General features: G+C 43.4%; 2 protein-coding genes across 5 annotated transcripts in view; one reads left to right on the top strand and one right to left on the bottom strand.

Annotated features, from left to right (window-relative positions):
- PHC1 (polyhomeotic homolog 1) overlaps positions 1-13,108 on the top strand; it is a 26,378-nt gene extending 13,270 nt beyond the window's left edge. Inside the window, exons 7-15 of one of the 2 annotated variants that reach the window (XM_023192383.3) lie at positions 3,199-3,691; positions 5,313-6,118; positions 6,646-6,793; positions 7,051-7,262; positions 7,907-8,021; positions 9,645-9,753; positions 9,966-10,116; positions 10,568-10,799; positions 12,032-13,108. In XM_023192383.3, coding sequence (XP_023048151.1) covers positions 3,199-3,691; positions 5,313-6,118; positions 6,646-6,793; positions 7,051-7,262; positions 7,907-8,021; positions 9,645-9,753; positions 9,966-10,116; positions 10,568-10,799; positions 12,032-12,186 — 2,421 coding nt within the window. In that variant the 3' untranslated portion in view covers positions 12,187-13,108. The remainder of the gene's footprint in view (positions 1-3,198; positions 3,692-5,312; positions 6,119-6,645; positions 6,794-7,050; positions 7,263-7,906; positions 8,022-9,644; positions 9,754-9,965; positions 10,117-10,567; positions 10,800-12,031) is intronic. The other variant, XM_023192384.3, reaches the window with a different exon arrangement.
- M6PR (mannose-6-phosphate receptor, cation dependent) lies at positions 13,074-26,165 on the bottom strand. 3 transcript variants are annotated; one of them, XM_023192386.3, is made up of 7 exons: positions 26,023-26,165; positions 19,187-19,366; positions 18,389-18,555; positions 16,485-16,594; positions 16,091-16,221; positions 15,109-15,235; positions 13,074-14,652 (listed from the first exon to the last, which is right to left on the bottom strand). In XM_023192386.3, exons 1-7 carry the CDS (start codon positions 26,055-26,057, stop codon positions 14,530-14,532), a joined length of 873 nt encoding a protein of 290 aa, XP_023048154.1. In that variant the 5' UTR covers positions 26,058-26,165; the 3' UTR covers positions 13,074-14,529. The 3 variants fall into 3 exon arrangements, with proteins under 3 accessions (XP_023048154.1, XP_023048155.1, XP_023048153.1); XM_023192387.2 differs by lacking the exon at positions 26,023-26,165 and adding an exon at positions 22,438-22,847; XM_023192385.2 differs by lacking the exon at positions 26,023-26,165 and adding an exon at positions 22,082-22,404.

The following is a 26,165-nucleotide window of genomic DNA, read 5'->3' as shown; positions in this document are numbered from 1 at the left end:
ATGCTTCTTGAGATGGCAGGAGGAGATGGGATGTGGAGCGCAGAGGATTGATTGCTTTTTGATAGGAAGGAGAGAAGGGAGAGAAGGGGGAAGTGATGAGGTAATGCTCATATAATGGTTTTTGTTTTCTTTGAAGAGGTGAAGAGTAGGAGGAGAAACAGAAGGTAGCCTGAGGTATAGGGAGAGAGTGGGAAAGTTTGAAATAGCCATTATGGAAATGAAGCTGATTGGAAAAACTATATATTAATGATTACCAGATAATATTATATACTAAAGCACCCAATCCTGATGATTCTTGTTAATATCTCTCAAAAGTCATCAACTCTTCTCTACTGCTTCTGCTCCTGCCTGAATTCAGGTTTTAATTATTTGAAACTGTTCTGTACTAGTTTTCTTTCTTTTTTTATTTTGGAGACAGAGTCTCTCTGCTGCTCAGGCTGGAGTGCTGTGGTGTGATCTCGGCTTACTGCAACTTCTGCCTCCTGAGTTCAAGCGATTCTTGTACCTCAGCCTCCTGAGTAGCTGGATTACAGGCTTGTGCCACTATGCCCGGCTAATGTTTTGTATTTTTAGTTAGAATATAGGGTTTCTCCATGTTGCTCCTGCTGGTCTCGAACTCGGGAGCTCGGGCAGTCTGCCCACCTTGGTCTCCCAGAGTACTGGAATTAAGGCGTGAGCCACGGCACCGGCATATTGTACTAGTTTTCTAAATGGTCTTCTTGACTTCAGTCTTACCTACTTGTAATTCTTTTCCACATTACTATCAGGAAACTTTTACTAACTTATTTTTTTAAAATAAGAAAATACATGTTGTTACTACTAATTTTTTTTTTTTTTTTGAGACGGAGTCTTACTCTGTCGCCCAGCCTGGAGTGCAGTGGCTGGATCTCAGCTCACTGCAAGCTCCACCTCCCGGGTTCACGCCATTCTCCTGCCTCAGCCTCCTGAGTAGCTGGGACTACAGGCGCCCGCCACTGCGCCCAGCTAATTTTTTGTATTTTTAGTAGAGACAGGGTTTCACCGTGGTCTTGATCTCCTGACCTTGTGATCCGCCCGCCTCGGCCTCCCAAAATGCTGGGATTACGGGCATGAGCCACCGTGCCCGGCACTAATTTTTTAATTGTACTTCTGGTACACAGAATTTGCTAATATTATAAGCCTTGGATCATGACACTCTCTCACTGTTGGTCTTGTCATAACCTTTTAAAATTTATTTACTCAGTAACTTTTAATAATGTAATAAGCAGTGTGCAGTTCCATCTATTGCCTTCCTTTACCCATAGTAAGGAGCCTTCTGATTTCTAAGTCCATTCTTCCCTGAAGTCCTTTTTTATATAGTTTTATTGCATCTCTCTATATTTCTAAAATGCCCTTTTTATTATAGAAAATTTTAAACATACACAAAAATAGAAAAAGTATGAATTCCTATGTACTTACCATCCAGCTTCAACAATTATCAACACATGGCCAATGCAGTCTGGCCCTTCTCCGCCTGTGGAGTATTTTGAAGCAAACCCCAGACACCATATATATTTTTTAATTGCATTGAAATGTCTATGGTACTCATGCTGTATGTACACTTTTGGAGAGTGCTTTCTTAATAACATTGGCATGATCCATTTGTTTTGTTGGAGTCACTGTAGTTTATTGTAGTTTCTACATACTGTTCTATTGTGTGAATATATTATAGTTTATTCATCTTCTCTTCTGTAGATGGCCCTTTGGGTTGATTCCAGATTGTGGTTGCTATGAATAATGCCACCATGAACATTCCTATACATGCCTCCTGTGGTACATGGCAAGAGTTTCTCTTGTGGAATTCCTGGGTTAGAGGGTGTGTGAATGTTCAACTTTAGGATATGATAACAAATATTTTCTAAAATAGGAAGTGTATTGATTTATACTTCAATCAGAAATGTATAAATGTATAAATGAATGTTTATTTTGATTAATAACCTTTATTGGCTTCCTATAATCCGTTAAGCGGGCATCGTTCTTTCCCTTTATCCATATTTTAGAGTACTGACTATGTGCCAGAACTATGAAGGTGCTAGGAATATAACAATGAATAAGACAGATAAACTTGCTGTTCCCAAACTAAAGTTCAGATTCCTTATTTCAACACACCAGGCCCTTAATGGCCAAGCACCTTCCTACCTCCTTATCCATAGCCTGCCTTCCTAGCTTCTTTTCTTTCCATTCCTTGTAATTCACCCCAAACATAATATTTATAATTTCTAAAAATACAGTCTTTTTAGAAATTATACATATTTTTTATAATATTTAAAAATAATGTCTTTTTTTTTTTTTTTTTCCCACAGACAGGGTCTCACTCTGTTACCCAGGCTGGAGTGCAGTAGCATGATCTCAGCTCACTGCAATCTCTGCCTCCCAGGCTCAAGTGATCCTTTCACCTTGGCCTCCTGAGTAGCCAGGACTACAGGTGTTTGCCACCATACCTGGCTAATTTTCTGTATTTTTTGTAGAGGCAGTGTTGCCGAGGCTGTTCTCGAATTCCTCAAGCAATCTGTCCATCTTGGCCTCCCAAAGTGTTGGCATTACAGGCGTGAGTCACAGCGCCCGGTCTAAATAATAATCCTTTTTTGGTTCTGGCCTTGCAAATGCTATTACCAATATCTTTAAACCCCCACCTTCACCATTGCCTACTGAGTGTCAGATCAGCATCACGTGTTTTAGGAAGCCCTTTCTTGATCTCCCTAGTCTTAGTTGCTCTTCCTTCTTTGTACTCCTATGGTACTGGGTGCATATCTATACATCTTATATCATAAGTGATAATTTTCTTGTCTTCTCTAGTAGAAAGTAATCATTAAGAGCAGAGACTGTGTCTTTTCTCTGCATTTCCAGTATCCAGTGTAGTATCTGAAGCATAGTAGGTTTTTGGAAGGTGCTGAATGATTGAATGGCGAGGAAGGGGATAACTGAAGAGAGATTTTGAAGGAATAAATGACCACACTTGATGACACACTTGCTAGTGAGTGAAGGTGGCTGAAAAATCAGATATGGTTCCAGAGTTCCTCCCTAGGAGGTAGGAAGGCCTTAAAGTATATTGTAAAGGCAGAGATACGAGCTGAGGTATTCTGTGGAATATGACACAATAGCTATCCTGGCTGCGTTTGAATCTTTGACCTTAATGCCTCCAGTCCTCCGTTTCTTAATCTGTTTTTTCATGTCTTTCAGGTGCAGAACTTGGCAGTAAGGAATCAACAGGCCTCAGCTCAAGGACCTCAAATGCAAGGCTCCACTCAGAAGGCCATTCCTCCGGGAGCCTCCCCTGTCTCTAGCCTCTCCCAGGCCTCTAGCCAGGCCCTAGCGGTGGCACAGGCTTCCTCTGGGGCCACAAGCCAGTCCCTCAACCTTAGTCAAGCTGGTGGAGGCAGTGGGAATAGCATCCCAGGGTCCATGGGTCCAGGTGGAGGTGGCCAGGCACATGGTGGTTTGGGCCAGTTGCCTTCCTCAGGAGTGGGTGGTGGGAGCTGTACCAGGAAGGGCACAGGAGTGGTGCAGCCCTTGCCTGCAGCCCAAACAGTGACTGTGAGCCAGGGCAGCCAGACAGAGGCAGAAAGTGCAGCAGCCAAGAAGGCAGAAGCAGATGGGAGCGGTCAGCAGAACGTGGGTATGAACCTGACACGGACAGCCACACCTGCGCCCAGCCAGACACTTATTAGCTCAGGTAAATTGTCACTCCTAATGTCATTATTCTCACAATTAATGTGAAATTTTCCTTTTTTTCTTTTTTTTGCCTTTTTTCCTTCGCCTTTTGGTTTTTTTCCCGCTTCTGTTGGTCCTTGAATAGTGGAAAGAATGGGAATCATATCAGCCTTGAACATATTAGTTCAGGGTGGGAGGACAAGTGACAGATGCAGATCTTATCTGTTTCTACCAGGCAGTAGTCAGCTTACAAGTTGCCCTGTCCGCTTTCTTAGGCTGTTAGTTCTTTAGTTTATCACTCTGTCTATTCATTCATCACATCTTACTGAATTGCTTGCTGTTTTCTAGGAATTACTGGGGATACATTTTTGAAAAGCAGATTCCTTGTCTTCATGTAACTTAGCATTTACTATAAGGGATGACCTCTCTCCTCACTGTTTAATGTGGTTACTTGGTCCAGCGTAGAGCAGATACAGTACAAATGCCTTAGAGCACTTAAGACTAATAGAGAGGTGGGGTGCGGTGGCTCACTCCTGTAATCCCAACACTTTGGAAGGTCAAGGCAGGTGGATCACTTGAGGTCAGAGTTTGGGACTAGCCTGGCCATCATGGTGAAACCCCGTCTCTACTAAAAGTACAAAAATTAGCTGGGCATAGTGGTGTACGCCTGTAGTCCCAGCTACTCTGGAGGCTGAAGCAGGAGAATAGCTTGAACCCGGTCGGCAGAGGTGGCAATGAGCTGGGATCGCACTACTGTGCTCCAGCCTAGGTGACAGGGCAAGACCGATAGTTTATACTTGCTTTCAGACTGCAGGTAAGATGTAGTTAGATGTGTGTATCTTATTTGGTCATGCTGATTTTTGCCTTTTTTGTTTCTAGCACCTTAGTTGTTGATATTGTTAGATAATTTACTCACACAAAAAATTAAGAGTTAGTTATTATTATACTTGATATTTACATACTCTAGCAGTTCTATTTCTAAAGTGCTTTATCACATGCTTTGATCTCTGGACAATCTGGTGCAATATGGAGAAGTAGAGTTTGTCAATCCCAGTTTACAGTGGAGGAAGCTTAGTTAGGTCAGAGCTGACAGGTGCTGACTTTTAAGACTTAGATAGTGATCTAAGCTGATGGTTTGTAAAATCTAAGTCATTCATGGGAAGATGTTGGTATCTTTAACTCTGTGAGTATCTATTTTTTCAGTGAATATTAAGTGCTTCTGAAGTGTCAGGCCCTGGGCTGTGTATTAGGGATGTGAAAATAAATAAAACATGGATTCATCCTTTTTTGAAACTCCAAGTCTAATGGAGGAGGGGCTAACCATTCTTCTTTGCTGAGTACAGAATAAAAGAATACAATATTTAAGTATGGCAAAGATAAGAGACACAAGAAATTACTGAGGCTCTGAAATGATTGAGCAAGGGAGTTCTTTCTCTGAGATCTTTAAGACTAGTGGTAATGTCTGATTCAGTGGAAAGAGTATGGATGAAGTGATCTCCAAGTTTCATACTAACTAGATTTATTTTCACGGCATAATTCCAAAACTAGGTATACCTTGGAAAAATGATTTTACTTTTAATTTAGAAGGGTTATTATTCTCTGCTCTTTTTTCTCTTTATTCTATTCTGGGATTGTTCCTACAGCCACCTACACACAGATCCAGCCCCATTCACTGATTCAGCAACAGCAACAGATTCACCTCCAGCAGAAACAGGTGGTAATCCAACAGCAGATTGCCATCCACCACCAGCAGCAGTTCCAGCATCGTCAGTCTCAGCTCCTTCACACAGCTACACACCTCCAGTTGGCGCAGCAGCAGCAGCAGCAGCAACAGCAGCAGCAGCAGCAGCAGCAGCAGCAACAGCAGCAGCCGCCACAAGCCACCAGTCTCACTGCCCCTCAGCCACCACAGGTCCCACCTACTCAGCAGGTCCCACCTTCCCAGTCCCAGCAGCAAGCCCAAACCCTGGTCGTTCAGCCCATGCTTCAGTCTTCACCCTTGTCTCTTCCACCTGATGCAGCCCCTAAACCACCAATTCCCATCCAATCCAAACCACCTGTAGCACCTATCAAGCCACCTCAGTTAGGGACTGCTAAGATGTCAGCTACCCAGCAACCACCACCCCATATCCCAGTGCAAGTTGTAGGCACTCGACAGCCAGGTACAGCCCAGGCACAGGCTTTGGGGTTGGCACAGCTGGCAGCCGCTGTACCTACTTCCCGGGGGATGCCAGGTCCAGTGCAGTCTGGTCAGGCCCATTTGGCCTCCTCACCACCTTCATCCCAGGCTCCTGGTGCACTGCAGGAGTGTCCTCCCACATTGGCCCCTGGGATGACCCTTGCTCCTGTGCAGGGGACAGCACATGTGGTGAAGGGTGGGGCTACCACCTCCTCACCTGTTGTAGCCCAGGTCCCTGCTGCCTTCTATATGCAGTCTGTGCACTTGCCGGTGAGTGAAGTCTGATGGTTTTGAGGGCACTATTATGCATGAGAGTGGACCTGGGGCTGAGTGGAAATAGAACTTAATTTAATAGGGGAATAAAGAGTTAAGAGGGTTAATACTGGTATTTATCTGCTTTTTCTGTAAGAGAGTGACCCATTAATGTGTATAATATCTGAACTTTATACTTCTAAATTTGTTACTGATACTATTCTGGGTTTTGGGTATGTAATAAGTTAGATCAAGGTAGCCTTAACCAAATCAGTCCTTGAAAAAACAACAGTTCTTGGTTGGTCTACGTGAATACAGGGTCTCAAGACCTAGGTCAGGACTAAATCATGTTACATTTTCTTTTGTCCTGATGTAAAGTTATTAGGAATGACCAGGAATTTTAGTGTACCATGGGAAGTAGATAAATTGGGAAATCTGGAACTAAGAAAATTTTCTTTGAAAGAGATTATTTATGGTAATAATTGTGGTTCCTTATTACCCTTCATTTGTACATCTTTGTTTCTTTCCTCTTCTTTACTCTATAGGGTAAACCCCAAACATTGCCTGTCAAACGCAAGGCTGACTCTGAGGAGGAGAGAGATGATGTCTCCACGTTGGGTTCAATGCTTCCTGCCAAGGCATCTCCAGTAGCAGAGAGCCCAAAAGTCATGGATGAGAAGAGCAGTCTTGGAGGTGAGTAACTGACTTCTAAAATGCTGTTGTAGTGCACACAGAGTAGAGAAATGTTCTGAGTGAGCTAAAAGATAAATCTGGTTGAGTAGAAAATGGGCCAGAAGTTGGTGGACAAATGAATAGATCCAGAAACGGGGAATCCAGGGTGAATTGTCAAGGGTAAACATAGATTATTGTGGAAGATCATGCCGGCTCAACTAATAGATAGATCAATATGTCATCTCATGTCTGTTGCTTAATCTGTGTTTGTTTTCTAGAAAAAGCTGAATCAGTGGCCAATATGAATGCTAATACCCCAGGCAGTGAACTAGTAGCCTTGACCCCTGCCCCATCAGTACCGCCTCCTACACTAGCCATGGTGTCTAGACAGATGGGTGACTCAAAACCCCCACAGGCCATCGTGAAGCCCCAGATTCTCACCCACATCATTGAAGGCTTTGTTATCCAGGAAGGAGCAGAACCTTTCCCGGTGAGGGCAGGGCCACAAGGTGGGACTTTGAAGTGGGAACTTGGTCCGATTGTTGTCTTTTCAAACTCCAGTAAAAATAAAAGGCACAGAACTATTTAATTAAAGAATGGTTCAGTTATGCTGTTTATTTAGTTATAAAGAAGGAAAGGAAAAGGAGTGTGTGGACCATAAAATGAAAATGTTAGGAAGAGGGGAAGAAAAGGAAGAAAGTAACCTTTAAAACTGTAATGTTTAGTTAGATTAACTAGGTTGTTTTCTAATGAATAGAAGAGTAGTGAAGTTAAGGAGCTTTCCTAAGGTTTGCAGAACCAGGACTAGAACTCAGGTGTCTTGACTCCTAGTGCATTTTCAGCACCATAGGAAGGAAGAGGACAAAATAGGGAGCCAGTGTAGGAACCTGTTCTCCATTGGCTTATCTGGAAAAAAAAGCCAGTTACTACTTTTTTTTTTCATTTCCAAACATTGTATAGAGACCAGTTACCACTCTTGATTACCATATTGAAAGTGATTCTCTCTGAACCAGACTTGGTCGTTCACTCAGAGATCCAAGCAAAGACTTAATATTGATTGGGAAATGTTGGGGAAAGCTATAGAGAAGCAGACAGGGATCAGGCTAACTTAACTCTCAATGTTTTCTGGGACAGGTGGGTTGTTCTCAGTTACTGAAGGAGTCTGAGAAGCCACTACAGACTGGCCTTCCGACAGGGCTGACTGAGAATCAGTCAGGTGGCCCTTTGGGAGTAGACAGCCCCTCTGCCGGTGAGTATTTATTTAGAGACCCATTTAGGGGAAGGAGGCTTGTGGAGATGCATTTGAGGACTCAGTGTAAAATAGTAGTTACCTGTTTATTTAAAGTAGAAATAAGGCCTGGCACGGTGGCTCATGCCTGTAATCCCAGCACTTTGGGAGACCAAAGCAGGCACATGACCTGAGATCAGGAGTTCGCGACCAGTCTGGCCAACATAGTGAAACCCTGTCTCTACTACAAATACAAAAATTAGCCTGGTGTGGCAGCGTGCGCCTATGGTCCCAGCTACTCGGGAGGCTGAGGCAGGAGAATCACTTGAACCTGGGAGGTGGAGGTTGCAGTGAAGTGAGCCAAGATCGGGCCACTGCACTCCAGCCTGGGCGACAGAGCGAGACTCTGTCTCAAAAAAAAAAAAGTAGGAATAAAATGAAGTCCCTCTACACATAGAAACCATAGTATATATCGGAGTATGTAGAATCACAGAAAAGGAATTATATAAGGTTAGGGGAATTTATCCAGCTAAAGTAACCTTTTGAATTATTACTATTTTTTTTGAGATGGAGTTTTGCTCTTGTTGCCCAGGCTGGAGTGCAGTGGTGTGATCTTGGCTCACTGCAACCACCGCCTCCTGGGTTCAAACGATTCTCCTGCCTGTCTCCTGAGTAACTGGGATTACAAGCATGCGCCACCAAACCCGGCTAATTTTTGTGTTTTTAGTAGAAACGGGGTTTCTGCGTGTTGGTCAGGCTAGTCTCCAACTCCCCACCTCAGGTGATCTGCCTGCCTCGGCCTCCTGAAGTGCTGGGATTGCAGGCATGAACCACCGCGCCCAGCCCTTGAATTATTCTTTACTCTATAGATGTATCTTTTGGCCGAGTGTGATGACTCTCACCTATAATTGCAGCACTTTGGGAGGCCAAGACCAGTGGATTTCTTGAGCTCAGGAGTTTGAGACCAGCCTGAGCAACATAGCAAAACCTTATCTCTACAAAGAAATATAAAAATTAACTGGGCATTGTGGCATGTGCCTGTAGTCCCAGCTACTTGGGAAGCCAAGGTGGGAGGATCGCTTGAGCCCGGGAGATGGAGGTTGCAGCGATCCAAGATAGTGCCACGGCAGTCCAGCCCGGATGACAGAGTGAGACCCGGTCTCAAAAAGTTTTTTTTTTTTTTCCAAAAGATGATCTAAAATAGGACGTTTATATCTTTAATTTCCAGTTCTCCTTATTCTAGATTTTATAATCTGTCTTAAGGACTCTTCTTTACATTTTCCCTGTGCTTTTGGAAATCCTTGTGGTAGATGGATCTTATATCTTTCTAGGCATTAGTAATTAGTTCCTCTCTCCTCAGAAGTTGAATCTGAAATCTAAGAGTGTGAATTAGGATGAAATTAGTAAGACATCTAAAATGGAAAGAGTTTGGCTTAAGATCAGGAAGACATCATAAAGTTCTCAAGGGACATGTCTTCATGGTTTTAGATTTTGAACTTTGTGTTTTAGGGATTCTCAACTAGGTTGTGTAGGTTTTTGGGGGTAAACCCTGAGAGTAATTTTAGAATCCAGCTCTGAGCCTAATGATTGCTTGAGGGGCAGCAGAAACCCATGGTGACTGTCCAGCAATGCCTTGTTTTTTAGAGTTAGATAAGAAGGCGAATCTCCTGAAGTGCGAGTACTGTGGGAAGTACGCCCCCGCAGAGCAGTTTCGTGGCTCTAAGAGGTTCTGCTCCATGACTTGCGCTAAGAGGTACTCTGGGCACCCTCCTCCTTGCCCTCAGCACTGATATCTCCATCTAATGTTGCACCCCTTCCCCAGGATCGTCTCATAAGCTGATATTATATGTCTGCCTCCTTGCTTTTATTCCCTTCCCCAAATCAGCTCATAAGCAGCAATTCACATTTAGAGCAGGGTAGTCTTCTGTGTCACTATTGACATCCTGTATGTGCCCTGTCCTGTAGGTACAATGTGAGCTGTAGCCATCAGTTCCGACTGAAAAGGAAAAAAATGAAAGAGTTTCAAGAAGCCAACTATGCTCGTGTTCGCAGGCGTGGACCCCGCCGCAGCTCCTCTGACATTGCCCGTGCCAAGATTCAGGGCAAGTGCCACCGGGTGAGCTGCTTGTTGCAGAGCCAGATGCCTTTAAAGTGGGTCTTTTTTCTTTCCCTACAGGGCAATTCATTTGCCCAGGTAAGAGGGCATGAGATGAGAACTGTGGTTTCACATTGATTGCATTACTCCAAATTCCAAGAGATCCTGACCACCTTTGTCTCTGGACCTCTTACCTAACTACTGGTTCATATATCCATTGATCCTTACACTGTACTTGAGTAGAGAAAATCTAGATCAGTTGTTAGGTCATGGGGAGAATCAAGGAGGTGATACAGTTTCTATTTGAAAGACACTTGAGAGTAGATTTCGGGCATTTGCAAATAAAGTGCTGCTTATTTCATATGTGGTAAGATTAGTTTTTCTTCTACGCCCAACCCAGGGTGGTTTGGGAAGAGAGAGAGGGGAATAAACCTTTGACACTGACCTCACTGGTTTGCTATTTTCCCTATAGGGTCAAGAAGACTCTAGCCGAGGTTCAGATAATTCCAGTTATGATGAAGCACTCTCTCCAACATCTCCTGGGCCTTTATCAGTAAGAGCTGGGCATGGAGAACGCGATCTGGGGAATCCCAATACAGCTCCACCTACACCTGAATTACATGGCATCAACCCTGTGTTCCTGTCCAGTAATCCCAGCCGTTGGAGTGTAGAGGAGGTGTACGAGTTTATTGCTTCTCTCCAAGGTACTGACTCTCTCTTCAACAGAACCCAGGTTGTTTTCCTTATGTCATCCCACAGGGGCCTTGATAAGAGGGAAAGTAATTGACTTTAAAGCAGTAGGAGCTTGAATGCTAATATAGCGGCTCCACTCCTAATATTTATTCAAGTTGACTTCCTAATTTTTTTCTGGGTTGACATTATCTTCTATAGTGTCAGCAATTTTACAGTGTTTCTCATATTTCATGATGTAGCTGCATTTCTCACTACATTTTTGGATAAAATATTTTTTATGTGTAATTAACTATGATACCTACCATGGAGAAAATTTTTTTTCAGTGGAGCAGGGTATTAGAAACTAAGTGGCTATTGTTGCCCCACTCTTCAAAGAGGGCTTGTTTGCTAGTCTTTTTTGTTTGTTTGCTTTTTTAAACAGAGACAGGGTTTCCCTATGTTGCCCAGGCTGGTCTTGGAGTCCTGGGCTCAAGAGATCCTTCTGCCTTGGCCTCCCAAAGTGCTGGGATTATAGGTGTGAGCCACCGCACTCAGCCTATATGCTATTCTTGACAAAGAGTTTTCTCCAGAAATGAAAATCACCCTACCCTTCTTGCTATTTGTCTCAATTCTGGGCCCTTAAACAAAAAGATCACAAAGAATCGTTTTGCCAGTATAAAAGAAAACATGCTTTTTTGTTCTCTCCCTTTCCCCCGTCTCCACGCTATTTGAATGAAGTTATTTCTGTGGTTGAACAATTTAGTTGCTTTTCCTTTCTTGGTCTTGGACCTTGGCTTTGTTGTTGTTGTTGTTTTGAGACAGTCTTACTCTGTTGCCCAGGCTGGAGTGCTGTGGCATGAATTTTGGCACACTGCAACCTCTGCATCCTGGGCTCAAATGATCCTCCTGCCTCAGCTTCCCAAGTAGCTGGGACTATAGGCATGCACCACCATGCCCAGCTAATTTTTGTATGTTTGTAGAGTCAGGGTTTTGCCATGTTGCCCAGGATGGTCAACTAACTCCTGGGCTCAAGGGATCTGCCTACCCTGGTCTCCCAAAATGCTGGGATTACAGGTGTGAGCCTCTGCCATTTTTTAAATAGCCAGTTCTAATTTCATTTTCCTTTTAAAGCTTGCCATCTGACTTCATATTACTGAGTTTAGGACAAGTACTTTGGAATTAATCATTGCTAGACCTCAGTTTCATTTAGTTACCCTCCTCCTATCATCTGGCACTACCTACGTGTTCTCACCATTTCTTCTAGGCTGCCAAGAGATTGCGGAGGAATTTCGCTCACAGGAGATTGATGGACAGGCCCTTTTATTACTTAAAGAAGAACATCTTATGAGTGCCATGAACATCAAGCTGGGCCCTGCCCTCAAGATCTGCGCCAAGATAAATGTCCTCAAGGAGACCTAAGGTGGCCCTCTTGCACAAACCAGCCTAAGGCAGACACTCCCCACTGTCCAGGTTATAACCTGGTACCAGCAGAGATTTTGCAGGGAAGAAGGAGCTGTTCCAATCGTGTAACCTTCTGTAGGGGATTACTGAGACAGGGAAGAGAAGTGCAAGAATTGGTTGCTGGTGCTACATGGCGGCAGCTTTGATATTTTCTCTGGGTTCTACTTTATTTTGTAAAATCTTTACAATTCTCACCATTTCCACCTACCTTAATCCAATCTTTATAAAAGAGGCAGTCTAGAGAACTAGGACTGCTCAGCCTTATCCTGGAATGGAGCATTTAGCCCAGGTCTTAATTCTCCAAGAGGGGGAATACATAGTGTGGTAAGGCAAGGAACGAGGTGGAATGTTAGGTTGCCTGCCCACTGGGAGAGGTAGGGTTTTTCTAGCTTGTGTGACACAAGTAGCAAAATCTGGTACACCCCCTGCCAGTGTAGCTGTGGCTCAGAGTTTTCTCTTTGTTGTCACTCCCTTGTGATTGAATCTTTTCTCCCGGCAGGATCCCCAGCCACTGTAGAGACTTGGTTGGCATCTTTTTATGCTGCAGGGACTAAAGTATTTGACTGGGGCATATGTGGCTGCTCATTCTTTCTGCATCCCACTGTTCCCCTCCAATTTGTTATTTTGTACCCTAATTTTCAGTTCCAACTCTGCTCTGTCCTATAGCTGTATAAAACCAGAGTGCGTGGGGCTGAGGTCAGGAGTATAAGTACCTGCCTCAGGCACTATTCCTTATACAACAAAAATATTAAATATTTTTTTCCTCAGTAAAAGGATGAAAATTGGTTTCAGTTGTCTTACTCTATTCCAGTCTTTGCCCACGTTCACACAAATGACTAGGCCAATATGTTTTGTTTTTTTAATCATTACAAGTTTTTGTACAAAAAGTGATGTTTTTTTTTCTTCATTTTAAAACACCAGGGTGTGGGGGGAGGGATGCAAACAAATAACAAAAAAGATGCTTTTGTAACATTATTTTCCTTGTTTAGAAAGAAAAAAATCACTCCAATAGTATTGAAAAGTCCAAAGATGAAATAGTTTCATTTTCTTTTCCTAAGGCTTATAAAAGGCCCCCTGCCTATTGATTCCATTCCTCTTTTGTGTCCAGTGGAGCCATGTTACTCTTCAGTGGCCCAGGGGTTCACTATTAAGAAAGATCAGTCCAGGTTTCTGGGCACATGGCCTAAACAGGAAGATGGAAGCATCAGAGGATTAAAAACCTTTCCCCACAGAAATGTGGGCAAGAAGACACTTCCCTGAGCCAGCAGAAGGGACAGGTGCAGCAGCATTCCACACCCAGCGCAGAGGACAGCAGAGCCCTCGATGTCCCACTTCTGCTTCCATTCCCTTTCCAGAAGATTGAAAAAAAGGTCAAAACCACATGCCTGTGGAGAAAGTGCGACACGTTTAGAAATACTGGTATAGGGAACCAGGAGTAAGAAAAGCTTTACCAGCTTTTACTACAAATGGAAGAAAGACAGCAGGATCCCACCACTGCAAGGTAAAGTGACTTCCCTTTTCTGGAACCCCTGTGGCACAGGAGTTCCAATTTTCCTTTCCAGCGGACTGGATTTCTGGATAGGCATTTTGGCTGTATGTGGACAGATAAGACCACAATCCATGGCCCAATCCCAGCTATACAGTCACCCCAATTTCCACAAATGATGTGATGGTACCGTATAATCCTGTAAAGGGAAATTTCACATTTTTCCTGTCCTAATCCCAGAGGTGGGAAAAGCAAGAGTAGAACATCTCCAGGCTCAGACTAAACGAGAGTACTTGGACCGCAACCAAGTAATCACTGCAAAGTAGTTCCAAGCAGCAAGAAATACCAGATTCTCATGGAGACTACTATAGGGTCCAGAATAACAACATGAAAGCAATCAAACCTGTATAAATAATGTTTCTTGGCATTTTTTTTTTTAATTAAAGAAATCCAGTGTCTCAAAAACTTGTGAAAATGTGTTTAAAAAACAAAGGGCCAGTGAGCCTGCCACACCATTTTGCCCATATGCCTGTTGTACCTTCTGATGTCAAGAGACAATGCAGAAGCCTGTTTCCACAGGCCCTGTTAATATTAAGTCTGACTTACAACTGTACCTCTCTAGAGAAAAAACAGAAAATAAGGAACAAAGCGAAGGCAGTTTTACTAGTGAGAAGATGCAAATCAAAAGCAAACTGGAAAGCAAGAGCAATAGTTAAGGGTGAGATGAGAGACTGGAGTTGAGACTGCTTGAGAAATCTGGCTGTGTAGCTTTGGTTTGGGGGACTGAGGAAGAGGCTGGACATATAAAGTGCAATCTACATTGGTAATAAATGGTCATCCCTTTCTTCTGACTCCTCCCCCAGCTGGTCATCCCCCACACCACGATATGCTGCAGGCACATTTCGAGGTTTAGAACGGCAGACAAAGTCACAGCCATCCTGTAGGGGAGAAAAAAAAAAAAAAAGTAATTTGGAGCATCCAACTTTAGGGTATGAGAAAGTGTACTTATGGTCTAGGAATGTGGCAAGAATTGGTTTTCTACAGGGATAATGAGAAAACCTAAAATTCAGTTTGGGACAACAGGAGAAAAAGTTTCTTCTTAGGGCTCACCTTCTTCCCACCCAGACCCACTTAAAAGCTACATCAGATTTAGAAGAGCCCACCTGGTCATCAACAGTGTTGCTCTTTCAGTAATTTCTTACCAAGGCCAGAAACGTATGCTATGCCACTTACTACTCTGTACTAGGGCAACCGTCTTGTTTACTGGGACTTTCGTGGTTTTAGCACTCGATGTCCTGTGTCCCAGGAACCCCCTCAGTGTGAGCAAACCAGGATGGTTGGTCACCCAGCCTTGTTTGCAGGCTACAAATTCAACCAGCTGCCCTGTTACTTACTGCTACCAGATTGCCAAGATCCTGCCAGAAGGCTAAGTGAGGAAACTGCTCCATTCCTTTGGCTCCCACCACCAGTCGCTGGTATAGGAACCCCCCAACAACATAAACAGCAACCAGTGACGCAAACCTGTAGAGAAAGAAAGAAATCTCTACTTAAGAACTGAGAAATAGTAAAACTCAGGATAACCTCTGTATTTATTGTTAGCTGTTTCCTAAGATACATTCCCTGAAAAGGAAAAATGAGTAGTGACACTATATGAAAAAGGGGGCTGGTAACTCTTAGAAAACCAATTAGAGTGCTGTCAGTCCAAGAGAAACAAAGGCCCAGACAAAATGTGACAGGGTGTGATTCTGACTATGGCCAAGAATAATCACTGTTAAGTATATGATTCCATTTCTCTAAAAGTTCTGATAATCGAATGAAATAATATAAAAATTGCCTAGTCCTCCAGCAGGGGAAAAAAGCACCTCCAAATGCAAATCTATACCGGCAACTAAACATTAAATCTCATTTTTAAAAAAATTGCATAGTCAGTTTTTTTTTTTTTTTTTGAGACAGAGTTTTGCCCTTGTTGCCCAGGCTGGGGTACAATGGTGCGACCTCAGCTCACGGCAACCTCCACCTCGCAGGTTCAAGTGATTCTACTGCCTCAGCCTCCCAAGTAGCTGGGATTATAGGCGTGTGCCACTGTGCTGGCTAATTTTGTATTTTTAGTAGAGACGGTTTCACCATGTTGGTCAGGCTGATCTCAATCTCCTGACCTTAGGTGATCCGCCTGCTTTGGCTTCCCAAAGTGCTGGGATTACAGGCGTGAGCCACTGTGACCCGGCAGAATTATTTTATAGCCAGAGGATTTAAAAAGTCATCCCCATCAATTACAGTATAACATACACATCTACAATTTGTGCTTATGTACCACTACATAGTTACTGATCTTAAAAACAAAAGGAAAGAAGGTCTGTTCTGATAAGGCATACTCACGTGACAAGTAAGATCGAACCCACACTGAGGTGGGAGATCTCTGGGGAACAGGCCAGGCTGCTATCCATCTCAAAGAGGTAGAAACAATCTTGGACTTTGCCCCGCTCCTCAGACACAGGGTTAAAATTGTCCTGATGATGAGATGGCATAACACATTTAGGTGGTAAAGTGTTTTGACTCCTATGCAACAAAATAAAAAAACCCCAAAATACCTGCTCCTTCCTAGTTCAGCAGCCTATTTTCCATGGAGGATGCGTGTCTGACACAGAGAAACTGAGCTGCTAGTATTCTAATGTCCATTCCAATGTATTGTGTCCCCTCTGCCTATTCTCCCCCACCTCACGTCAGTCCTTTCAATCTCCTCCCTCAGCTTATACAACCCAGGGTGCCTCACCGCTAGGGTGTGTCGATTGCAGGAGATCATCACCACTGCACGACGCTGCTCCTTGCCACAGTGGTTGTCATATTCATCACCCCCTTTATAGATCAGCATGATCCAGTTACCTGAGGAGGGACAAGGAAAATGGAGCTAAGGCGTGGGGGAAAAGCAGAGGCAGATCTGGGTGGTATGGCAGAGTGGAATTGAGTAATTCATTGCAATTGGTTATACGTAAACAACCCTCATCAGTATGAACTCGGTATACCAGAAATGCCAAGCTAAACTTGTTTGCTTACAAAGACTTGTGTTCCCTTAAGAATCAGATATTCATTTAAGAATAATCTTAATTTTTAACATTAAAGGTAGGCAGCTGACAATGCAAAACCAATTATGATCCATACCTTAACACTGATTCATTTTCTGAATACCTTCTAAAAGCAAAAAAAGAGGTTCCATACAATTGCTGAGCAGCAGGGGTAAGCCCATCTAAGATTTCAGCTTAGCCCCAGATAAATTCAAAGTGGATATTTAAGATTGGAATGCATATCTCCTCTTTAGTATTTACTGTGTTCAGTTATTTTGTAAAATATCATTTGATTCAATAATTGTGAGGTGAATGCTCCTCGTTTTGCATATGAGAAAATAAAGTCAAAAGGTGATATGACTTCCCAGTCACAGGATTAGGAAATAGGAGGAGAACCTAGTCACATGACCCCTAGCCCCAAATCCTTTTGTTATTTTTTTACTGTATTATTTACCAGGAGTAAATAGCTACCCTGTATAACTTAGTTACTTATCTGTATGGGAGGAAATTGGACCATAGGTGCTTACATGGTCCTCTCCAGCAATATGACTTTTAAGAAATATCACCACCATAGCACAAAAGTCAGTGGGTAAAGTTTTGCAGACTGAGTAGTTTGCAAAAAAAGTTTGAGCTCTTAAGGCCGGGCGCGGTGGCTCAAGCCTGTAATCCCAGCACTTTGGGAGGCTGAGACGGGCGGATCACAAGGTCAGGAGATTCAGACCATCCTGGCTAACACGGTGAAACCCCGTCTCTACTAAAAAAAAACCCACAAAAAACTAGCTGGGCGTGGTGGCGGGTGCCTGTAGTCCCAGCTACTCGAGAGGCTGAGGCAGGAGAATGGCGTAAACCTGGGAGGCGGAGCTTGCAGTGAGCTGAGATCCGGCCACTGCACTCCAGCCTGAGTGACAGAGCAAGACGCCGCCTCAAAAAAAAAAAAAAGTTTGAGCTCTTAAAATTTAACTGGTCAACTTGTGATTAATTTGATGAAAAGTGGTGGTGGTTGGTATTTTTAAGTCTAGTGTGAAACTCATTCAAAGTATTTGGGTGAATAAAAGAACTCTAGGCTATAGAATTCTAGCTAGAGTTGGCTGGGAGCGGTGGTTCATGCCTGTAATCCCAGCACCCTGGGAGGCCGAGGTGGGCAGATCACGAGGTCAAGAGATCAAGACCATCGTGGCCAACATTGTGAAACCCCGTCTCTGCTAAATATACAAAAATTAGCTAGGCGTGATGGCACACACCTGTAGTCCCAGCTACTTGGGAGACTGAGGCTGGAGAATTGCTTGAACCCAGGAGGCTGAGGTTGCAGATCGTACCACTGCACTCCAGGCTGGGTGACAGAGAGAGACTCCATCTCAAAACAACAACAAAAATTCTGGCTAGAGTCTTCATTTTGCATACGTTTTCCACTAATTTTAATGCACAATTGTCCTGAGCTGTGACTTACAGAGGAGCTGTGGAATAAGGCATCCTGTGGTATATTATAGTCTCAGGTGTGCCGAACCACACGCATGATATACCGAAGAGACTAGAAAGGGCCAAGACATACAGGATTGTCAGAGGGATTGGTTGGGATCAATTAGTCAATCAATAGTAGGAAGGGGAGTTTTCTTACTTCCGTTGAAGATGTGAGTCTCGTTGAGTCTCCCTACCACTGTCTCCTTCCCGTTACTTTTGTTGATTTGCACCAGGCCTGCCCCAGAAGTGTGGTTGCCAGCTTCCCGGCACACCCTGAAGATGTAGATGTATGTGTCTGAACCCTGGCCCACGGTGCTCTCAAAGCTGTAAAGAGAAGTGGGAAGAAAGAAGAGGAGAGTTACCAGCTATCAGCCTCAGGAATAACAGCATCCCTTTCCTTTAATTAAAGCAAAACAAACAACATGCTCGATTTACTTGAGGTCAAGGCTGAGGGAATATTTGTTTAATTTTAAGATATTCATAACTTTGACAGACCATCCTTATTGCTGATGATGAATTATTAAAATACACCACCCAAGATAGCTCAATATTCTAGTTATTTTTAGAATGCCTGTTGGTAACCATGTTCCAATGAATAAGGGCCCATGTTCAGGGGATAGTCTCGTTTCTTAGGGACCAACTTCAGATTTGTATCACTGAAGATCCCTGACACTTACAATGACGTGTCAGCCTAAATATGTTTATCCAATATTTCTAAAGTCCTATTATATGTAGGTATCAAATAATGCTTAAATTTCTACAAGCTGGTCTCTTGGATCCAGTCTTGGAAGTAGCTACTCTTCTATGAAAGATGAGAAAACTGCACACGGCAACTAAAAGCTGGGCTGAGAATTTGCTCCGTATCATAAAAGAGAGCACGTTACCAAATAAAATCAGTAAGAAAAGACCTTAACATAAATATTTTCTCAAGCTCTTTAAGGTTCTTCTCATTTACCTTTTATTGAACAGTGGTTTCAGCCTCTTCACTAGAGCCAATTCTTTCTCTGACTCTTTACCCTTTTCTCCTACCAAGTCGCAAGTTTTTTCTTCTGCCTGCCAGGATTCTCTCACTGCCACAGCCAGGAGTAACAGCAGTAGCAGTCCAGTTCTCCAGCAGCTGTAGAAAGGGAACATCCTTTGGGAGAGAGTGTGTGTTGGGGAGGGCAGGTAGGATCAGGAGAGGGGGAAAGAAACAAAGCGTATGAATGTGTAATAAATGGATGGTATTTTGACTATCCAGAAAGTACACGATTCTCTGGCACATGCAACACATGGTACATTTTAATATCTCTAACAAGAGCACCTGCAGCAGAAAACTCATTTATATTTAACTTTTAGTCTAATGTATAGGTGAGTCTTTCAGAACAAACTACAAGGTTGAAAAGAGGGAAATGAAGAAAACTTAGAATGATGACAGCTTGGGCGGAGCCATCCTTGCCTCTTTACTGTTTGATGGCTTGATGAAGTCTTTTGAAACCTCTTCAGCCTCTACAGGTCACAAGTCTCAAGGGTTTCTAGACTTCCAATAAGTACAGTTGTCTTTTACACTACAAATCAATTACAACAAATTGGGAATCATCCAAGCCATTTTACAACTGAGTAAATTCAATTCACCTGCTGCTTGTACTGCTCTAGGAATAAAAACACAGCTCTCTTTCCCAAACTTACTAGGTTGGTGCAAAGGTAACTGTGGTTTTGGCAAAACCCCCAACAAAACCTAACATTTTGTTTTCTCTAATCCATCCTCATATCCAGGACAGACTGATTTACCCTTGCAAAACACTTCACTCTGATATCTGTTAATGATCCCTCAGGCCATCGCTACTTGTTTATTCCAACAGTATCACGGGCGGTTTCCTGATTTAACTCTTCTAAACTTTTCTCACTTACGATAAAACGCTGCAAATCTGGGCTTTGGTATGAATATTCTTTAAAGTTCTCTAGTTCTTTTTCATGCTGGTCCACTTACTCCACCGCATTTTTTAAATATAAAACTTGAAACAGGCAGAATTTTCATGGGCAGTAATGAGTTTGAAGATGGGAAAATGGAAGCTCCAACCTTGACCCTGAATGCACTTTCCCCATTTCCCTAAACAAAGTAACATCTGACCTTCTATTTCCCACATCCCACTAAAGCAACAAATTCCGGGAAATTGTCTACCTGACTTCCTGTATCCCAAACATCAATTCACTACTGTAATATTATGGTAGTTGCCATAGAATAATCATAGCTAGCCAAGAGGTCCAAGGCCCTCATAACACATTTAATGCATTGAAACCACACAACAGCAGGAAACAAATAGACTACTGCCTTGGGCCAGGTGCTGTTCAAAGCACTTAACATATATTAAATAACTAATTAATCCTCACAACCTTATGAGTAAATACAATTATTGTTGCTATTTTACCAATAAGAAAACTGAGACACAGCTAGTGGAGTTAGCCAGAGTCTGGCTCCAGAGTTCATGGTCTGTCACTACATGTATATTTCCACTATGTGCATAATAACTTTTTGGAGATGAAAGTAGGCAACCAAAACTGTGGGTTCTTTTCTTTTTTTCCTACTAAGAAGTGAAGGGGAAGTGATTCCTCACAGTTGACTGAATAGGTGGTGAAATAAAGAACTTAGACTTCCAACTCTGATCTTCCCTAAGTTAACCCACTGCTCAACACACAACTTGACCAGCTGACTCACTAAAAAGAAATAGGAGGCTCCTTTTCCTAGACTGACTTAGCCTGCCATTTTCCTTTACAGTCTCTCGGGACCTAATTAAAAACTGACAGTTGATGATTTCTTTTCCTAAATTAGAACAAGGAATCTCACAAAATTAGAAAGGAATGAAAAGTTAAACACCTCAGCCATTAGCTGAGTTGAACTATCTTTTATTTGCTTATTATTCAAAAAGTTAGGATAATAAATTGATACTGTATTCTTCTTTCCTGCTTAAGGCTTCGCTTTAAATTTAAGCTGCTTCTCTTTGATTCAGTGGCATATGCGCTAAACGTTTTACCTAGATTATGTTCATTAATCTTCACAAGCCAGAAAAATAGGTATAATTTTTCATACTTTAAAATGAGAAAACTGATGCTTTACAGAATTAGTTGTTAAATTACTTGCGGTACATTACACAGATATTAAATGTGTGTGAAGTTACTGGGGCAATTTAGACGATTCGTGGCATAAAGATAACTGCTGGAAAACTTACAAACATAGGAGTGCAACAATCAGGCAGAGAAGGAAATAGAAGGGTTGGGTAGTCCCCTTTTAATATGCTACAATTAGATTCTCAAGGTACAAGAGTTTGTCTATATACTTTGGAAATAAGGAGCAGGATTTTATGATCTTGAAAAATCTCTTTCAATTTTCTTACTCTCTAACGATACATCTATTTCATCTGGCAATGCTAAAAATTATCCTTTATTAGGGTGGCCAATGACTAAGCCAGCAATTGGGAAGCAGCTTACACCACTGGGCCTCTGTAGCACTCACTTCCCCATCTGGGAAGACAGCCATGGCCATTTTTCCAGTGGAATTTCTACTGTCTTCCCGCTGGCTCCTTTCTGACGTAGCAGTCCTTATCCCTTTTTCTCCAGCAGCCTACATTTTTAGAAAAGCAGCCCCAGTTGGCTAAAAGGCCTAATGCTTGAAGAACTCAAGACAGAAGGAGCCTCAGAGAAGTAGCGGCTTTGTCCCAAGAGCGGAAGCTCACCACAACGAGGAACACATGATAATCCGTACATCAGCCACTCTTATCCATATCACAGTCGCATCCCCCTCAAACCTCTCCCAGGGTGCTAGAAATTCTCGCTCTGTCCAGTGTCCCGACTTTCCAAGTGCTTGGAGCCATACCTTCTCCAAAGGATGCCACTTGACCTCCCACCATGATGCAGGCCAAAATTCCTCCTACAAATAAATCCACGAACACCTCCAACGGACTCCATACTCGGGGTTATCTTCCTTTCCCTGCTTTCCAAGTATCATAAATCCCCTCTCTGGTTTTGGAAGTCCTTTCTCCCTCACACCTTTCGGAACTCCGTGACTCTCCGCCCTTACGCCTCCGCCCCTATTCTACTCTTAGGGCTCCTCAGCCAGATCTTTGGCTAGAACCATGGTCAAGGGAGCCATTGCGATTCCGGCTCCTGTCATAGACGCTCAAGTGTGAGCGCACCCCAGCCCGCCTCCTCCTCCACGCCCCTCACACTCACGTGTCGCGGGGAACTGGAGCAGCCAAAGCTCAGAATCCCCCGTGAATACCCGTCTGGGGATGGGAGACGGGGCCAGCTAGGGGCCGGCCGCAGACCCCGGTCCCAGAGCTAGTTTCAGAGGCCAGCGTTCCCCCTAGCGCCTGGATGTGCCCCGCTCCGGGAACCGGAAACAGGAAGCGCCAAGAGGCCGCTGGGCAACCGCTCCTCCCACCAGACCCCGCGGCATGTGACCAAAGAACCATTTTGCCCCTTTCCCCTTCCCGGTCTCCCTGATAATCTTAAACTCTGATTGGCCTGTATTCTGGGATGTTAGCTCCGCCCTCGTTCCATCAGCTCCAATCACTATCGAGGTTGTCTAGTTTCGCCTTTTCTGGTTGCCTTTCTTCCAATGGGGTCCCAAAGTCCCGCTTCCAGGGCCTCTCGGCTTGCGCGCCCCGGTCACGCGGGGTCACGCGCCGGACCGCTCTCGGGTAGGGTCCGAGTGAAGTGCGAGGGGCAGGTGGCGGAAGCGGAAGTTACGCAGGCAGCTCGCCCTCGGGCTCGGCGGGAGTTGTAGTTCTCACGCTAGGTCTCCTCGAGCGCTTCCCTAGACCGTTCGCCGCCTGAGAGGGACGCTGTTCCGCCGCGTGCAAGCTTCAAGTCTCGACTCCACTGTCGACCCCTAGACGAGAGTAGTGCGGCGACGGGGCCATGTGCGTCCTGGCTTTCTTAACGACATCGCTCCTATGTATTTCCTTTTCCCAGTTGAGTACCTTGGGGTGAATTATTATTGTAACTGTTACCTCTGTGGTTCCTTACTGCCTCGTGGTATTTTACTTGATAAGCATGCTCTGCAACCACCTGTGTTCGCCAGAGGTTACTTCTGCAAAGTAGGAAGAAACGAGCAACACGATGGTAATCTTTGTGCCTTTGCTAAGATCGTTAGCAGGTTCTTTGTGTCTTATTAGCCACTTGTTGAAGTCCTGCTCGTTCTTAAACTCTGTTCAAACGTTATTTCTCCTGTAACTTCCTGCATTCACTCTCTTCCTGTGGACCCCCGCTTGTGGCTTGTACCTGGCTTTAGCATGTTTTCATTCCGCTTCCACTCTTACGTTGCTTTTATGTGTGGCTCTACGCAGATGCCTGGATTTTTTATTCTTACGCCTCTCATTAGAACTACTACAGTGTTTTGAGTCTAATAATAATAAAAGAGAACGGATGCGTATCTCGGTGGTGCGCGGCACTTTTGTAAGTGCTTTAAACGATAGTTAATTCACTTGGTCTTCACACCAACCTTATGAGGAAGTATGTTATCCCAAGTTTACAGATGAGTAAATTAAAGCAGATGGAAGCTAAGTAACAACGTGGGTCCCACAGCTATTAAGTTATGGAGCCAGTATTTAAATAGTCTCCATAATCAATGATCTCAAGCACTGCGCTGTACCTACTGTATGCCATTCTGCATCATTTTTTCGTTTATTAGTAACACATTCAGTTCGGGCTAGGTAGTAATCATATCTGGGTTGGATGTTGCCCCAATAAAAAATAAAATTGAAATTTTTTTCTTTCTGAAAATAAAAGGAATTTGTGATCAGGTAACACAGAAAACAATAAAACAAAAATATATAAACTCACCAGGAGGGTGTGTATTTCCTTCATGAATATATGTTGTTTCCTTTTTTCAAAAATTTAATGTATCAGTCCCACACTGTGGCTCGTGCCCGTAATCCCAGCACTTTGGGATTCCGAGGCAGGAGGATCACTTGAGGTCAGGAATTCAAGACTAGCCTGGGCAACATAGTGAGACCCCTTCTCTTAAAAAAAGAAAATTAGCTGGATGTGATGGTGCACAGCTGTAGTCCCAGCTGCTTGGGAGCCTGAGGCTGGAAGATTGCTTGAGCCTGGGAGTTGGAGGCTGCAGTGAGCTATGATCCTGCCACTACCCTCCAGCCTTGGTGAAAGAGTGAGAACCTATCTCAAAAAATATGTATGTATCAAATATTTTTCTATACCCTTAACTTCACAAATCAACTTTTTAATAGCATAATATTTAGTTCTATGCGTTGCTACTTAACCAATGACATTAATGTTGAGCATTTAAATTATTTCTACAGACTCGCTTTTATCAAGTAACTCGACACAGCTTTACTGCGCAATTACTATGTGCCAAAACTACATAATATATAATATAGGTCTTGGGGATACAGCAGAGAAGAAAGACAAAAATCCCTGTTACAATCCATTCTAGAACTGATGTTCCTTTGTTGGTTAATTCAAGTTTTGATTTCAGAAATCTTGCCTCTTGGTGACTGCCTAGAGTAGCATTGGGCTGGAGGGGAGGAAGTGTTCATGTTAGAAATGGGGAATGGGCCAGAAATGCAATTGAGTAGGTTGACTAACTTGTCTGCTGTCAGAGTGGAAGCAGGGGTAGTTTCCCTTTCCAACCACAGGCAAACAACCTGGGTCACTTCCTTGCTTCTCAGACCTCAGTGCCCTTTCTGGGTGCTTTCTGTGTTAGAATTCTCATCCCTGGGAACTGAGCTCAGGGTTCTTGCTGGGGCAAAAATTGAAATGAGCAGGGTTTTTGTTGTTGTTGTTGTTCTTTGCATTTCTGGCCTGCCTCCTTTCTAGCTTCATTATTAACCAGCACACTCCCCACAATAAACCTACACCCACACTGCCTTCTCCCACACAAGGTAAATTGTTCACCTTGTTTAGAAAGAAGTTTTAGGATTGTTGTCCTGAATCAAATGGGAAGGATGCCTCCTGTTCCGTATAATCATAAGAGAGGAAGGTAACTAATGGTCCTAGAACCTCTGCTTCCCGAGTAGCTGGGACCACAGGTGCAAGCCACCATGCCCAGCTAATTTTTGTATTTTTTGTAGAGACAGGGTCTCACGTTTTTACCCAGGCTTGTCTTGAACTCCTAAACTCAAATAATCTGCCTTCCTCAGCCTCCCAAAGTGCTGGGATTACAGGTGTGAGCCACTGAGCCCGGCTCAGATGCTTTTCAAAATGATCATGTTTACCATATTTCAAGGACTAAATATAGTTTTTGGTAACTTTCAATTTTAATATAATTTATCATTTATAGAGAAGATGCAAGGATAGTACAAAGAACTCTGCCACACACTTTACCTAAATTCATCTCTTTCCCCTCCATATACATTAGTTTATTTTGAACAAGTTGAGAGTAAACTTCCATTCCCACTAAATATGTCAGTGTGTATTTCCTAGAAGCAAGGACAACCTCTTATCAAAATCAGGAACTACAGTATTAATACAATATTATCAAATCCATAGTCTGTATTCAAAATTTTATCACGTGTTTCAATAGATGCTCTGTATAATTACTTCCCGTTTCCCAACAATCACAGGAGCCAAGCCAGAGTCACACATTGTAATTAGTTGTCATTGATCTTAATGAAATTTTGATAGATACTAGCTACTTGTTTTGTAGAATGTCGTTCATTTTGGTTTTGTCCGAGATATCTGAAGTAGGATTCTTCTCGGTCACTTTGTCAGTCAATGACCCCTCCATAGCTAATGACACCACCCCCCACCCCCAGGCCTCACTTGACCCACTGCCTGTGTTATAGTTTGTACCTGCATTCGGTAGTTCCTGAACTCTTGTCCCACATCCAAGAAGAATGAGGATATGCTGACAATTTGAAGGATGAGAAGGATGGAGAAGAATTTTATTGAGCGATGGAACAGCTCTCAGTGGAGAGGGGATGCTGTAGGTGGAG

This window comes from Piliocolobus tephrosceles, chromosome 10 (genome assembly GCF_002776525.5).
Source record: "Piliocolobus tephrosceles isolate RC106 chromosome 10, ASM277652v3, whole genome shotgun sequence".
NCBI classification, from domain to species: domain Eukaryota; kingdom Metazoa; phylum Chordata; class Mammalia; order Primates; family Cercopithecidae; genus Piliocolobus; species Piliocolobus tephrosceles.
This window is presented reverse-complemented; position numbering and strand designations above follow the sequence as displayed.